Raw genomic sequence first — 17,887 nt, forward strand, 5'->3', positions numbered from 1 at the left:
GCGCGGCGGCGGTACTTACGGCGCAGCGAATATAATCTTCACTAGTTTAGGCCGAATGTTCGGTGACTCTAACCTTCCCGCAGTAGGGTGGCCGAGAGACACTTCACACTAGCCAGGTACTAGTGAAGACTAGTGAGCGGTCGGATGCCTCGGGAGATGACTTAGCTCCCTTATATGCCCTACGCCGGTTCCCCGAGCGTGTAGAAGTGTTGGTATTCTCGGTATTGTTTCATGTTACTCGCGTAGGTTCGCAGTCGACTGTGTCGTCACTGCGCGCTCTGGTGGTCGTCTGGGCCCGAGCACTGTGCGAGTAACGGTACACTCTGTGTCCGTTACAATCTTCTATAGTTCTATCTATGATATAAAACCGTGAATATATAATTCCCTAGTGCTCATTTCATAGTGGAATCAATCGGAAGATAATTGAAAAATTGTACAGTGAGTTTTTTGATAGGTAAGTGTTTGTTCATCATGGTTAGTTTAAACAATCACGCTTAAAATTTTAAAAAAACTCAACCCGCGGACCACCGTGCCATACAATATGTGTATAGGTATACAATTTGCATGTTAATTTTAATTAATAACTAATTTTCCGCTAAACTTTCTTAATTTTTTAGTAGAACATGGTATTTATTTTTATTTTTTGATTTTCATTGGTTAATCAGGCACATCAGGTTTAAGAATGCATAAATTGAATTTCAGTACATTGCCTAGTGCCTACTAAGGTGGCTGTCGCCTGAGTTACCCTTATAGCCACTCATCAGCATGTACAGAATCAAAATAATTACCTATACAAATTATAATTATAACCATAGAATCATTGTTTAATAACAATATGTATATAGAATCATTAGTATCATTTGTAAATATTATTATTATTATTTTTCAAAATTAGATTTCTAAGGGGGTAAAATGGGAGTTTTTATATAGCTGTATAAATACGGGCAGCGCCGTGATGGGACAGCTAGTTATATTATAATTATATATTAAGATTCTAGTAATTATTATATATTATTACTCATAGTACAAAATTTAATTTTTATATATTGATATTGCTATATTAAGTACTATTATTTATACATTTTAAACTACTAGCTACTTATTACAACATGTTGTAGAAAAATGGCATTTTGAAGTGCACAAAACATTATTTTTAAGGCAAATGCACTTTTTATTTTGACAATTGGTCTTACAATTCACAAACACAGTTTAAAAATCCTTGGCCACTTCCTGTCGACTGTTTTTTTTGTGACTGTTTCGTAATGCCATTTCTGTGTCTTTTGGAACCTCGTAAATTTGTAGTAGCTTTTTCTGGCATACTGTGAACTTACTGACTTCTGGCGTATAACTGCTTTAGAACTTCAAAGTTGTAATCTTCATTACATCAAATTGTGCACACTCGGTCACGGTAGTCACATTTACGATAAACTATAAGTAAAGTCGTTGGTTGATACCCAATTTTCTTTATTTTTATCATATTTCCTACTCCACGTTGCGCATTATACATAATACCTAGGCAGAGTGCTAGTATTATGTAAATTTCCTAGTACTCCTCTGCCTAAGTACTTTGCAGAATACCGGATATTGCCAGTAACATCAACAAGTTTTCGTCTGCGAAGATCATATTATTATTTACTATGTCAGATGTTTTCCCCCACTGAATCAACAAGGCTAATACTTCAGATCTTAGAGCACCCCTGCACACAAATTTGCCACCGACCACCGTTCTTAATTCGAATAGGTAGAGTATTGTATTTGAATATTGATCAAATCCAGAATCCCTTCATTTGGTGATCTAACGCTGACACAGAAAAACTACCTACTTATTCAAGGATCATGCTTGGTAATATGTCACTACGGTTCCTCGATCTGTGACCTCTTTCTGTTATCAGTAGGCGTGTGGGATATCGGTTGCCGTGACTGGTGGTTGTAGAAAAACATAGATAACGGTCACAAGTAGAATTTTCGAGTATACAGACACAAAATAAAATACTTCAACACCTAAATAATTAATTTTCGCACTATTTAAAAAAAAATATTATGTTAATATTCACTTAATAATACTTAGAATTATGTTAAATCTTGTTATAATATCAATAACATATTTCTTTATACTATTTTACCAAATGTATTATACAATTCATATTCATTGAACTACATCATAATTTAAAAATAACTATACCTATATAATTTACACTTAACTTATTCATTTAAATTATTTTATGTTTACTCCTATTTGTTTTTTAGAACTATTGGAAGACACAATAATTCCCAAATTACGAAATGAGTTTTATGTTATGAGTTGTAAGGAAAAAATAACAACAGATATTTATATAGTAAGATTTTTAAATATATCTAAGTCTTCAAAATATCAATTTTGAAATAATATATTCCTAAATAAATTATGACTGTGATTTTTGATACCAAATATTTCCAGAAAATCTGTGAGGCCTTCATTATTATCAATTAAATATTAGGTATTTGATGAACATTATAATTACATAACAACACTATAGGTATATTTTATAATATTATAATGGGCAATATTTTAATTAAGCATAAAATATTTTTCATAGACATAAATAATTATTACAGCAATGCCTGTTTAATTACAATCGCATCAGTCAAAACTCAAAAGGTGCATACCAGGATTTCCTTATGAGATAAACATTGTAATTATTTTCATTCGATTAAATCGGCCATCAGGGACGTATTCAAAAATATCTTAAAATATGGTGGGGATCATAAAAAAATCCAGATAATACATAGTTATAAGTTATCAATATAACTCATATTTTCCATCTCAAAATAATGTAATAAAACTAATAAAAGAGTATAAAATACCTTAAATGAGTAGAGCATAGGCAATGTGCCCCCTCCCCCCACATACACTCACACAAATATGACTAAGTCGGTCATTGATTATTTTTGTTTGGTACATAATTTAGTAAGGACAGTATTATATTATTGTATCTTAAATAATATATATCTTAATGATTACATACCTTCAGAGCTTAACAACAATGGATTATAAAATTGATCAGAAGGCATTGCATGCAATTGTAACTTCAGCAATAGATTTCATCAACACAAAACCGGAAGAATATAAAAAAAATAATCAAAATATCAAACTTGGTATGAAGTGTAATATAATAATGCCTATCTTCCAAAATTACTACCAGAATAAATTATCTTTATCTGCATTAAAAAAATGAATTAGTAATTATAAAAAATATTTGATAAAATTTAATATAATTTTTTAAACAATATTAATGTGTTTAGTGACAAAAATAATATATTCACTGAACAAAAAATGATTTGTCTTTAATATTATGATATTAAAATAATTAAAAATAAGTATTTTATATTATTAAATATGATTTTAGGGTATTAACTAAATAATATTCATTTCAGATTTGGACCTTTGAACATCAATAATATTTCAACTAATCACCATTGTTATTTCTATTATTATTATTATTATTATTATTTTTTTTTTTTGTTTATTTCTTATTCTCTGTACAAATTATGCATGTGTATTATCAACGAACAACTTTTAATCAAATCCTGATAAATGAATAAACTATTTTGAATTAAATGACACAAATTTGTTAATTCAACTTTTTTATGTACCTAGTACAAGTACTAGAACTTGATTTCAATATTAGCTCAATGTTCATTTATAGATGTTACGGGCAAAGTGGAAAATTCGGACAATGTATACAATGCACCGGGCTCTTACAATGTAAGAGGTATATTGGGCAATGTAAATTGTGAAGTATTTATACAAATAATCTGCATAATATTATTATACCTAATCAATGATATTATATACTAATTTAATTATACTCGTTTATATGGTTATTTATATAAGAGTATTACAATTTTTTTTTTTAATTAATTACATTTTAAATGTATTTAAAGGTAATGAAATAAAATATTATGTGCATAATGTTCAGATATATGATATTATACATGAAGTTAATTTGTCAATTGGACATGGAGGTAGAAATAGAATGGAACATGAGATTAATAAAAAGTACAAAAATATAACTAGAGATGTAATAATGTTATATTTAAATAATTGCGAATCGTGTAAAAAGAAGGGAAGTACAGCTAAAAAAGGGTTGGTTGTAAAACCAATCATATCTTCTGAAATGAATTCTCGCTGTCAAATTGACTTGATCGACATGGAAGCACAATCAGATGGCGATTATAAGTTCATTTTAGTTTCTCAGGAACATCTAACAAAATACACTATGAAGATTATTTGTATAAATACTTCACAATTTAAATTGCCCAATATACCTCGGAAATTGTATACAATGCCCGGTCACTGTATGCAATGCCCAAGCATTGTATACATTGTCTAAATTTTCCACTTTGCCCGTAACATATACATTGATCTAAAATTGTTTAGTTAACTCCGCCTTAACTTTTCAATGTTATTTTAGAATATATTTAATGATTCATTTTTATTTTTATACATGCATTCTAAATATATTTAATAGTTGTAGGTACGTATCTGATAGGATTGATATTTACACACAGGATCATCGAAACTTCATTGCCTTGGCTCCAACCTGGTTGTAACATATTGTAATAGGTACATAGATAATTTTGTTGTCCTTAAATAGCTACGATCAAAAATATCCAATTATAAATATATGTTATTTACATTTAAAAAATCTATATACATTAATTCATTATTTGTTGAAGTTGTATTTCAAATGTAAAATATTGTGAAAAAAATATTTAATGGTGAATTTATGTCACTGTAATATTATAAATTTAAAACGTATCTTATTGTTATTTTTTAGCAATTGATATTTTGGAAATTTATGTCAAAGTTCAATCGAAAAAATTAAAAGAAGACAAAAAGAATAAAACAAATGATGATAGTCAACTTAAGAAAAATCATCCCTCTGACGATAAAACAAAATCACCTTCTGAAAGCAAGCCTTTAAAAACAAAATCTGATATAAATTCTGAAAATAAACAACAACAAAATGAAAGAGTAAAAAACTTATCCAAAAACATTGATTATTATATGGAGGCACCATACGAAACAAAATATTCAGAAAAACATACCAGAAAAAGGAACATTTTTTATGCCCTTATATGGTTAGCTGAATTGAACGGAGTACTTTGTAATAATTTAGAAGATAATATTTTGGATTATGAAACAGCATTAAACAAATATATAAATGAAGCTTACGAGTTTGGAGAAAAATACTATGTCATGAATCATATTAATAAAAATGATACACATTTGACGTATCTAAAACATAAATATCAAGCCAAAGTAATTAATTTTAATACATTTGATTAATTTTTGCTGCAGGCTAAAATATTGAGATAATTTTCTTATGTTATTTAGAATATTTTGTAATAATATGTGATCTTGAATCCAATCAATTTCAGTGAAACGTAAAAAATTCGATAGAACAAACCAATGTAGTTGATGTGACACACCCACTTTATAAATAGTTTAGTTCAATACATTTTCATGACATTCCATAAAAACATAATAAATCGTTATATTATAGTTTGATAACGATGGTTGGTTTTTTACGGTTAGGTTAGCCTAGCCGGTTTAGTTTCTGCTTGTAAAACGTTGTCAATTAGTTGACAAGAGTTTATGTAGACTGTATCTGATGCCGTATAGTTCCATAGACAGAATGCGTAGGTTATTTTTAGTAATAATAAAAATAAAAATATTTATTAATTCATCATCAAATAAAATATTAAATAAATTAAAAACTACAGAAAGTGTAGATGATAAAACTCCAATAAACGTACAATGTGTTTGGAGTAAGGAAGTTCAAATGAAAAAAAATGATTACATTATACATGATTTAAAAGTTAAACAAAATATATATATACATATAAAAGTAATAACCAAGAAACTACAAATAAAATAAGAAGTAATAATAATATATAGGTTTCATCAATAAGTACATTATACTAGTATATTATCAAAATTTAAATTCATAATGTGCTTTACTAGCATTTTATTATTACTACATTGTTTTCAAATCAATATTACATTTTCTACTTGAGTTATTCCAACTTTTATTATGTTAATTTAACCAAATTGTTTATTAACTATCATTAAATTTAAATTACCATAAGTTTTTTAACATTTATTATATTCGTGTTGAGACATAAATTGACTAACATCTAATTTTAACTTGAATAAAATTACATGTTTATAATAAACAGTTTTTAAATTAGGAACATTAAAGTCTTTATACGTATATTTTTTGTTGTGTTAGACATAATCTTCTTAAGAATAATTGTAATTAATGAGCTTAATGTAACTTCAAGGTTTGTAAAATGTAGGTAGGTATATTATAAGTTCCACCCCAGACTGCTATTCCGAAACTAATCGAAGATTAAACAAGAGAGAAATATACCATTTTTAACATCTTTAAGTTTAGAAGACATCTTAGTGATTTAAAAATATTAAATAGTTTACGAATTGAGGTTGAAATGTGTTGAATGCGATTATACCATTTACATTTTTCATCAACAATAATACTAAGGTCCAAGATACTTTATCACTGGTATACACTTAATGCCTGAACAGCAGCAGTTATCCTTCAGTAAACAGTTAAAATTATGAATTCTTAATAGAGAATGGAGGCTGCTTAAAGCATTCGATATACGGAAATGGACGTAATTAGATATAATTTCCGTAAAATTATTTCCTTCAATCAAAACGAAAGTGTCATCAGCATAAGAAATAAGTTCACTATTTATTTTCAAATTAAAAACATCATTAACATAAATTATAAAAATGTAGGACCAAGTACCATGTGGGTGTCCATGTTTTGTTATTAAATTATCACTAATAATATTATTAACGATTACTAGGACCGATTTTTACCGACCTAAAAAATACACGAAAATGCACTAAACAAAATGCAAAAATGACCAAAAAATTTACTAGTTATTATTTTTAATTATCAATACAATAACTATCAAATCAATGAAAACCATATTTTGACATAAACATTGTTGAATTGTAAATTGTTACCTTAAAAAATATAGTCATTACTTGTATAAAAAAATTAATTCTTACATATAATTTAACAAATTGATTCCTCGTAAACAATCTGTCATAAAATACATTTGTGTTCATCATTTGCAATCAATCAACATAGCAAAATAATTAAATTACAATTTTTATTTTTATTTACAGAAGCTATATACTAAGAGTCGTTGGGAAATGTCTACTTGGCCGGGTGGCTGGGTCAGTTCACCCAGTACATCACTGGTTCAAATAAATCATTGCCAAATATTAAACGCCTTAACCTTAAATGATGTATCATCAAGAGTGAATGATTACCTAAACTATATAAAAAATGGTTCATATTTTCAATTCATTAATAAGATAGAATTAAATATTCTACTATATAGAAATGTTAAGAATAAGAACTCTAATGATTTTGATACAATGTACAGATATTTAAAGGATGCTATTAACGAAGTGGTCATTACTTCAGAGGTAAACCTAATTTAAAATACAACATATTTTTCCATACCTAATATCCAACGTGGGCTAGCCCACGATTCCAATTCTAATACAAAAGATTATATTAATTTAACAATCAACAAGATTTCCACATAAAATTTGTTCCGACGTTGCCAGTTATGAAGAAAAAACTAATGATACAAAATAAAACAAAACATTAAAAATAAAGTTTATAGAAAAAAATATTTAAATATTTTTTCTTAATATATGACTAATTTATAATAAACGTGAACAACATGGTAGTTCGATTATTATGCATAATTATTAATTGTATGAATATGCTGTGAAAATATTTTCTTCGTTGATCTATACTTACGAATTGAAAGTCGTGGTGTCATATTCCCAATGATTCTGGAGTTTTTAGTAACTCTGTAAGAATAATATTGATAGGTTTACTAGAAACTGATTCCTCTGCTAAATTTCTCAGAGTACTTATTTTTCTATTTTATAAGGATTGTCAGCCGGATGATTATGTACGCCTATAAAAGTCATAAATATTTTTTTTCTGAATTTTAAAATATAAAGGCAGTGCAATTTTTTTCATAAAAGCGCCTCCACTTTAAAAGCGTTCATGTCCCCATCCCCACTGATGTAATATTTCAAATTTTTTTATTCTTATAATGAGTAAAAATTTTATTCCTGTGAATTCCTATGACCCGATATACCTACAAATCTTTGTTTATATTCATTAAAAACAGTTCGTTCCTTATTTATCTGTCACAATAATACGAACTTTTATATTATTCATTTTAAATTAAAAACTCACAAAAAAATGTATGACTCAATAGTAAAACATAATAATTGCACTGTAGACTAGAGATGGTGAATCTATGTCACGTGTGTCGTCACGAAGTGAAACTCCTACAGTCTTAACACACTCATCTTGTTTTTTTATCATTCGAGCCATCGATGTAAGAATTTTTTAAGTTTCAAAAAAGAGTCATTCAATTATTTAACAGGCAGGTAAAATAAAATAATAAAATCCATCCTGTATTTTTATTTGAATCTTTAGTTCAGAAATTTTTGTCATCTCTACAATGTAGACTATTCAGATAAGGTAGTACTTGGGAAACACCAAAATAATTATATAATATGACTTATATGTAATTTTAATGTCAACCATTTTTATGTTTAAAATAATTTTTTAAATACAAATGGCAACGTCGCTAATAAGTTTCGCGCGGAATTATGAGAATGAAAAGGTATATGAGGAATATTGTAATGCAAAATCATGAATTCACCGCCAACATGTCTTAGAAAAAATGAAAAATATTTTCTTGTAGAATTTTTTTATATATTCATTATGCGGGTCAAATGTACAACATGTATTTAATAAATTTAAATGTTTCTTTTTTTATTATCACTCATTAATAAAATATTTATTCAATTATTTTTTCCTAGGTATTTGACATTATTTCATTCCTACAATCGAACGTTGTTCGCATATTTAGAAAAGTTTTGGATATCAGCGAATCTAATATATTTGTAGTCCATGAGACTATTTTTGAACAAATTAAAAATATTATAGAATATTTGATTAATAATAATATAAAAAAAAAATTATAATTAATTCACCTTTTCACAAAGACAACCAAAAATTAGGAATAAAACTTTTTGAAAAAAATAGGTGTTGTTTTGGTTCTGGTTGAGTTTTTAAGCAAGGTCGTTAATGATTTCTAATATCCTTATTTCCTTGTCGTATATTCTGCATTCGATTAAAATATGTTTAAAGTGAGGAACATCTCACAGCATGCCTATATTGAATGGTCTTCTTTCTTCATTAAATGAGAAAAAGTAAGATGGGTGTGAAAAATGCTGAAACGATTTATGGATGTCTCGAATTTTCTTGTGGTGTTAAGCTGTTAACAGGAAAGAGGGTTGGACAGATTTCTTGATTTCGTTAAGTTTTACATCTTTGATGACCCTCTTTGTGCCATTAAAGTAGAAAACAGTTATCGTAAGACAATTTGAGGAAGAATGAGCATTTTTGGCTGCCGTATATACTTGGTCTTTGAAATGTATGTTTCAGTGGCCAAGAATCCAGAAGTATGCAATATTTTTGCAATATTGTATTGCTATAAAGTGGTTGTTCTGAATTTTCAGAAATGTCAGAGGGGGAATACTGATTTTGAAGGCTGGTTAAAGCAGAAAGAAAGGCAGTAAATATTGTGATATTGCTGTCGTCTACTTTGGAAATGGTGAATTAAATAGCTTTAAGAACTGCCTGGGCTTCTGCGGAATATATCGAACATTTGTTTGAGAATTTCCATTGAATAGAAGTTTCTTCACAAATGATGACAACTTGACGCGCTGTTCGGTGAGGGAGGCATCTGTATATAATATGTGAGTTTGTGTATGAGCAAGTGAACTATTGAAGCGAGTTAATTTTGAACACATTTTTGTAAGTATGAGGGCATGTTGAGTTTTTGTGGAATCGTTGCAAGTGAAGATAAATATACATGACTAATGCCGAGTTTCAAATAGACATAGATATGTTGTAAGATCGTATTTTATATATGCGTCGTAGAAAGTATGTATTTGGTCTTGAAGGGATCTTGAGTTTCTTGCTGTTAATTTGTTAGTTAGTTCTCTCCACCGTACTCCAAGGGAGGTTTCCTAACATTTAAGATACTTTTGATGGGTCTGGAACGGAAAGCGAAAACGAAAAGTCGGATTCCTGAATTGTAAACAGGCTCAAATATTTCCAATTGAGTAGGTTTGGCTAATGAAATGTGTTGAAAATAATAAGTCTTTGTACTGCAGCAGAGGATAGTGAAGTCTTTTGAGAAGAGTAGATGTATGTTTGGGAGTGTAAGTACTTCAGGTATATCGTTGATATCGATCAAGAAAAGTTATGGAAGATATGAGTCCCCCTGGGCCCCCATTGTCTTGTAGAAAGGTGTCTGAGAGCGTGTTGGGGGGTTTTACTTGAAAGGTGAGGTGGTTAAGGAAATTCGAGGTGAAATCTGACATGGTTCCTTTGGGAATTATTTTGTTGAGTTTATTCAAAATTCTGGGTCATCAAGCCATGGCATACGGCTTAACAATGTTAAATCTGGTCATCCCCAGATTTTATTTGTTAAGTAAGCAGGTTTCATTTTCATTTGTTATGGTTAGAAGGTTATTCATCGTGCTTCTATTACTCCGAAATCCATTTTGTTCGTGGGTAAGAATGTCAAAGTTCTCAATGAACCATATAAGTCGGTGGTTGACCATTTTTTTATAGCTTACCCATGGTAGTCTCCTATTAAGACAAATGTTTTTTTCGGATTGGGAAACTTTTAGAAACTCGATCCCTGCCAAGAGACTTAAAGAAACAATTATACACTACATTGATAAGATCAGTAGTTACGTATGGAGCAGAGACCTGAGAAATTCGTATAACCGACGAAAATTGACTCCTCTTCTTTGAAAGAAAAATTCTAAGAACAATTTTTGGACCTGTAAAGGACAATGTAACTAATGAATGGAGGATAAGGAAAAACGAGGAGTTGGAATCACTGTACCAAAAACCAAACATTGTTGAAGCAATAAGAACTAAGAGACTATAATGGGCAGGGCACGCCTGAAGAAACAAAAACCCATTAATTCGTACAGTACTGGAAAAGAACAAAGTGGGAAAAAGATCCATAGCAAGAACGAAAATGAGATGGGAGGATGTAGTGAAGAAGGACGTAGAAGAACTAGGAGGAGGAAATGATTGGAAGGCACGAGCAGCAGATAGAGAGAGATGGAAAGCTGGATGTATGACGGGATGGTCCTAGAGGCCGTAAACGCCAAAAAAACAATAAAAAAATATGGGAATGATATATCCGTGTTTCCGTGAGTTTAAAAAGACATTTCTATCACATATCGTATTGTAATAGCCAATAGGTAGTTTATGGAGCTTATTATGGAGTTTTTAATGAATGAATCAGGAATTTTTATACCAGCAAAAACTGTATACTGAAATAATTGTGAAATTGTTAACTAATAATTAATTTTTTTTTTTTTGATGGTATTGAGGACTGGAGAAGGAACTATGGTGCCAGTACTTCTCCTCCAGCCCCCATCGTTTATTGTTAAAACAAAAACGCACGACAATTAACAGCGGCGGGCCAATCCCCCACTCGCTGCTATTACAAGCAAAATAGGACTATATATATTAGCAAACGGCGGAGCTCTGCTCTCTCTAGTTGCCTTAGGCAACAAATACATTTTTAGCTAACAATTTACAATGGTGAATTCCGTCGGTTCACAGCCTGCCGTACTCGTTCTTCTTCTTTCTTGACTGATAGGATGTTTTCCGCCATGCTGTAGAATAGCCTGAACCCCTCTTCGGCTTTTCTCAGGATCGCATCTTTCCCGTGAGCGTCCGACGACAGGAGCTCGAACGCCGGTCCGGAAATGATGTCCGGAACGTCATCAGTTCTCAGTCGATGGCCAATTCTGGCGCTCAGGGCTTCATGAAAGCCCAATGGGGGCAATTGAACAGAGTGTGTTCAACGGTATCTGATTCGCCCAAACACTGCCAGAAACGAGGACTGGCGGCCCTGTTCATGCGATGGAGGTACCATTCGAAGCAGCCGTGGCCCGTGAGTGCCAGTGTCATGTAGAACGTCAGAGGCACCCACGGGAAACTAATAATTAACTATAATAATAATAATAATAATAATAATAAATAATCACATGAACGCTATCAAAAAAAAATTAAAATAAACGTTTTCCTTGGTAAATAGAGCCAATTTTAGATAAATAAACAATAATATTTTTGTCGATTGTATACTCATTATAAATTTTAATTGAAGCTTTAATCCTTCTTGAATTAGAAAAAGCCATATTTTTGTTAATTCCTTTTGAAATTGAACATATTTTCGTCATCGTTTCGACTTGGATTTCTGTTAGTATTGACATAACCACATGTGTTGGTGGATGAGCGCTATGAAACTGCCAATTGTACATTTTGTGAAAACTTTCTGGACCGTTTAACTTGCCCGTCTTCTCGTTGTCTTATAAAACGATATTTATCTGTACCAACTAATGCCAAGTCTTTTCTGCGTTCCGACCGAATTATTTTTATTGTTTCATTTTCCATTTCATATATAACACTACACCATAATACTACACTTTACACTACATATTTTATGCGTTCGTTTTAACGTTCGTCAGTCAACTAATAAAATCTACAGCAGTACAGCGATCATAAGTAGTGTGAACTTTTATTTCACGATAATCATTTGATATTTCCAGTTTCGTCTATGTATGACTTACGGCTAGCATGACAACGTTGCACAAAAATAACATACGCAATCGTGTTATGAAAAAGGTTCAAAAAGGTACCACCGATAAGCAGCGTACGCAATCGTATTCTACCCAGTTTTATTTTTGCAGTTGTAAAGAGCATCTGTTGCTCCTCAATCTTTAGTGGGGAATTGAGTAGGAATTTATGGAAGTCCAGAGGGTCTACTGTACTTACTTTGTTAACATAACGTTTGAGAGTAGGAATAAATCTTGATCATAACTATTATTGCTATAATTATTATGAAAAATATGTCCCAGAGAGTTGACTACGTCATTAGCGACGAGGAGAGATTTGAGCCTATAAGTAAATTTATGGTGTTAGATCTGTTAGTTCCTTTTATGGATTTAATTTTTTTTGCATACAAATCCGTTTGATTATGCTTGACACTAAGTTCTGCTAGCTTGAAACCTTGATATTTTTTACTCGAAGTGTAGTATGTCCTTTGCAACTTAGGTTAAGTTAGGTTAGGTAATTATTGTTATTTTTATTATTTTATAATAAAATTTTCTTAGGTTTCGGAGGTTTGAAATGTTTTTAAAGCAGTGTTTTTGATTGGAATGGACTTTTTTATTTCATCATTCCACCAGGGAACTCTGAGTCAATGAGTTAATTAAAAGATCCATCAATGAACATTTTAGCAGTATTTTAAATAAGGGAAATAAAGAATGCTTTTGCTAGATCTATGTTGATGCTTATTCTGGAAGGGGGAGTCAAGTTAGATGTATTTTCCTCCATAATCGATGAGAAAAGATTCCAGTTTGCATGTTGGACATTCCCCATGGGAAGGTAATTTAAATGTGAATTATCCAGGAGAAAAGATCTATATTTTCAAAGGAATATATTCGGTGCTATATATTTATCAGGGATAGTGCTCCATTAAAGTTTATGATATAGGGACAAGTTGGTGATTGTTAGATCTATTGCTAACAAATATCCGTTAGAACTTTAGAAGGATTTATTATGGTGGATTGAACATATAATAAGGAGGTTGTTTGAAAGTTGCTCTTCCATTATTTTATCTCTGAAGTCACCCACACCTACAAACGTATTTGATTGTTCTTGAATGATTTGCTATGTATTATAGAGTGTAAAATCTTTTTATGAGGTATATATATAAATCACATAAGGTTAAGGTTATAAGGAGGATTATGCTAAAGCTTGTAGGTTTGTATGAATTTAAATTCTAAGAAAGTTATGATTGACCGAAATTTGCGACTTTATGAGGAGTTAGAACGGGATCCCTCTATTTTAACTTTTCTGATAATTTCTGCTTCTATCAGAAGGGGTGAGTCAGATATCGCTAGAGATGAAGAGTCTGAAAGAGGCCTATTGTTTGGTTCATAGAATGGGATGAAAAGGTTCTCGGTTTTGTCAGCCTGGTAAATGAGGGTAGGCTGAATCATTTCACTGGCTTAGTAGTCTTCTGTGATAACTTCCATTATAAGGGTTCATATGAAAGATTAGATTTTTATTAATCAAAAATTATAAAAAAATAACACAATTGTTTGACTCAACAACATTTACTTAGGTACTCAATTATAAACAACATTTGAGTTCTTTCTTACATTATCTCTTCGTTTCACTATTTTCATTCACTAATTAATACATTATTTTTAGGATCGAGTGAGAAATATGGAAGCTCATGAACTGTTGAGTAGATTGTTAATGAAGCGTAATAGACATGAAATTAAAATGGTAAATAACAATTTAATTTGATTATGTTCACCTAGTGTTTATATTTGTGTCCAACAATACCACAACTATCTACCTTAAAAATTACACAAATAAGCATACCAAGATTCAGGTGCCTGATAACTTTGAACTGATACTTTGATAATTGCAGATTCTGGAGGCATGCACATATTTTGTGTCGTGTACTGTGAAATGTTGAAGGTGGTAGGGATGATGTTACAATTCAGTATACTCAAAACTACATTGTTGCGCCAACGGGCCTTACCTAGGGCGTACGCTGGACGCTGAGTTCTCAGGACTTATGGGAGGGGGCACAATTGTATTACAATGTTGAGCAATAAAAACATACATATATTATTATTAACAATAGCAACATACATATATTTGGTTTCATACAATATGGACGGTAAGGGGCGGGGATCACCGCTCCGGTGAGCTACCGAAATCTTGAGCGGAGCTGCTGACCGCGACGACGTTGACGTTGACGATGGTGGACTTCTACTTTCAGAACACTGTGTGTAAAGTTGCGGAGCTGCTGTGTGGAGCAACGGATGGTTGCGAGCGACCGGAGTGAAGCTGCGACGTAGAGCAACGATAAAATCGACACGGAGCAGAACGGTCATAAATAACTGCGTGTTAAGCTAACACACGACGAGCAATACGGAACGTTGAGCTAAGACGAACTTGCAAAAAGCATATATGCTATGACGGATCGAAAAACACGTGGAGCAACGGGCAGTTGCGAGCGAACGGACACAAGAACGAGGCACAAGTACAAAAAAACGAGCCGGTACGCGCAAGCACCGGGGCGCGTAGCAACGCCGACGGCGGCATCTCCCGCGTCATTACCCAGACCGGGGTAAAAGTTACGACGGCAGGGTCACCAACATTAGGGAATGACCGGTTGCGATCATCACTGCCTGATGAACTCGTAACGCGGCATATATTGTTATCAACAGAAAGGTCGAACATACTCCCCCTTGGAAGTCACAGCTTGGCTTGCAATAGAGAGCTGACCTGGCTGGTTGAGCACTGGAACGGAGCCTTTGAACGTGGCAGTCGATCAGTTGGACGGAGCAGTCGATCAGTTGGGCGGAGCAGACCTGAGCGATGAACGGAGCAGTTGAGCAAAGCAGTTGAGCATGTGAACGGAGCAGTTGAGCAGAGCAGATGAGCATTTGAACGGAGCAGTTGAGCGGAGCAGATGAGCATTTGAACGGAGCAGTTGAGCGGAGCAGATGAGCATTTGAGCGGAGCAGATGAGCATTTGAACGGAGCAGTTGAGCGGAGCNGAGCAGATGAGCATTTGAACGGAGCAGTTGAGCGGAGCAGACCTGAGCGATGACCGGGTTTTACAAAGGGGAAACATTGGTCGTTGACCAGTACATATTAAATATAAAATATAAACTTGTCAAAACGTTTAAACATGTAGAACAAAAATAACAAAGGAACAAATGTTAATATCACAAATATAATTAAAGGCCAGACTCGTTACATTTTTTTTTTTTTATATAAGCAATAACAATTAGAAATAAAATTCGAGCGAGCGTTATACGAGCAAGTGTTTAGGTTAAAATAAGGAACATGATTTCAATATCACATACAATGTAATGATCAGTCTTTAGTCAAAATATAATTTTTTAAACATAATTAATAGTTACTCATTATGAGCTTAATGAATAGGCTGAGCAGCCGACGGAACATGAGGTAACAGGCGAGGTGGAGTACAAAATAATTAATTAGTTACAATATGAGCATAGCAATAACATACAAGTCTTAAGTGAACACGAGAACTGGATCTAGGAACGGACTAATGGCTACGGATCTGTAGGTAATAGTACTAACTTAACTACTGGTCTAGTGAACACTCCTTGGGTCGTGATTATCTTAGCTACACGCACTATCTGGTCAGTGCCCGGGTACACCTCTATAACTCTACCCAATGGCCAGGAGAGAGGGGGGGCATCTTTGGTCTTAACTATTACCATATTACCAACCTCTATGTTATTTTCTGTCTTGGTCCACTTTCCACGAGCTTGGAGAGTGTTTAAGTATTCCTGAGACCACCGTCGCCAAAAGAAGCGAAACGACTGCTGGAGGAGCTTCCAACGAGTCTGCACCGATTTTGATGCCTCAGGCGGTTCTGAATCTGGCATTGAGAGCAACGGCCTGCCGATCAAGAAATGGCCGGGGGTCAAACATTCTAAATCATTCGGGTCCGAGGACACGGGTACGAGCGGCCGTGAGTTCAGAGCAGCTTCTACCCTACACAAGACTGTGGTGAACTCTTCTAACGTCCATACCTGAGCGTTCATGGTACGAAGAAGTAAGGACTTGGCCGACTTAACTGCCGCTTCCCAAATCCCACCAAAATGGGGAGCACCTGGGGGATTGAAATGCCAATCACATGGTAAATGGCCAGCGATCCTTTCTCTCTGATCTGAGTGATTGATCAACCGCCTCAATTGTTTTGCAGCACCGACGAAGTTGGTACCACAATCGGAGTAGATGGACGAAGGTTTTCCCCGACGAGCAACGAACCTATCCAACGTCATCAAGAAAGCTTCTGTCGACAGAGCAGAGACAGATTCTAAATGGACCGCCTTTGTGGTCATACACACAAATACTGCAATATACACCTTACAGATCCGAGCCTTACGGAGACTCAACTCCTTCATCTGTAATGGCCCGGCATAGTCAATACCGACTACGGAAAACGGATGAGCTTCCTAAACCCGAAAACCTGGCAGATCAGCCATCATGGGTTGCGGGTTGACAGCGGCAACTCTAGCACAAACTGTGCACTTTCGGATCACACGGTGAACAACAAGTCTGATGCCCACTACCCAAAACCTCCTCTGAACTAGCGCGGTGAGCAACCGAGGGCTAGCATGGCAAGCAAAGTGGTGCCAGTGACGAACTATGAGTTCCGCCAAGTGAGACTCTTTTGGTATCAACATAGGGTGCATCCGACGCTCCGACCAATTGGAGTTTTGGAGACGACCCCCTACACGGACCACCCCGACAGGATCAACAAACGGAGAGAGGCGAGCGAACCCCTTGTGAGGAGCATCGTCTCCTTTTGCCAAATGCGAAATTAAATCGGAAATAAAATAGTTCTGGGCACTTCTCACGACCTTGACCAAGGCACAATCTAATTCTGACTGCCTCAAGAACCCTTTCTCGACATTCTTCTTGCGGCACAACAAAATGAAACGCTGCAAATGAGCTACTACCCGAATCAATTTATCAAAGGAAGAGAACCGCGCGTACCATTCTATTGGGGGATCACCCTTTGCCAATAAACATACCGGCCGAACTTCCGGTAAGTGAGCTAAGTTTACTCTGGGAATTTTGCCTTTCCAATCTTCAAC

General features: G+C 33.4%; 2 protein-coding genes across 3 annotated transcripts in view; one reads left to right on the forward strand and one right to left on the reverse strand.

The window, feature by feature from the left end:
* LOC111035924 overlaps positions 1-14,758 on the forward strand; it is a 23,791-nt gene extending 9,033 nt beyond the window's left edge. Inside the window, exons 3-8 of one of the 2 annotated variants that reach the window (XM_022317767.1) lie at positions 2,248-2,336; positions 3,012-3,135; positions 4,821-5,305; positions 7,208-7,373; positions 7,471-7,513; positions 14,439-14,503. In XM_022317767.1, the coding sequence (XP_022173459.1) occupies positions 2,298-2,336; positions 3,012-3,135; positions 4,821-5,305; positions 7,208-7,373; positions 7,471-7,478 (822 nt within the window). In that variant the 5' untranslated portion in view covers positions 2,248-2,297 and the 3' untranslated portion in view covers positions 7,479-7,513; positions 14,439-14,503. Of the gene's footprint in view, positions 1-2,247; positions 2,337-3,011; positions 3,136-4,820; positions 5,306-7,207; positions 7,514-14,438 lie in introns of both variants that reach the window. The other variant, XM_022317759.1, reaches the window with a different exon arrangement.
* Positions 14,759-16,330: 1,572 nt separating this feature from the next.
* On the reverse strand, positions 16,331-17,191 carry LOC111035909. The gene has a single exon (XM_022317736.1). It carries the CDS (start codon positions 17,189-17,191, stop codon positions 16,331-16,333), a length of 861 nt encoding a protein of 286 aa, XP_022173428.1.
* Positions 17,192-17,887: the final 696 nt, after the last annotated feature.

The sequence above is a fragment of the Myzus persicae genome, unplaced genomic scaffold (genome assembly GCF_001856785.1).
Source record: "Myzus persicae strain clone G006 unplaced genomic scaffold, MPER_G0061.0, whole genome shotgun sequence".
Classification (NCBI taxonomy): Eukaryota; Metazoa; Arthropoda; class Insecta; order Hemiptera; family Aphididae; genus Myzus; species Myzus persicae.

Bases quoted from the DNA above. Each gene is read 5' to 3' on its own strand.
- LOC111035909 (XM_022317736.1), bottom strand. From the start codon at position 17,191: ATGAAGGAGTTGAGTCTCCGTAAGGCTCGGATCTGTAAGGTGTATATT.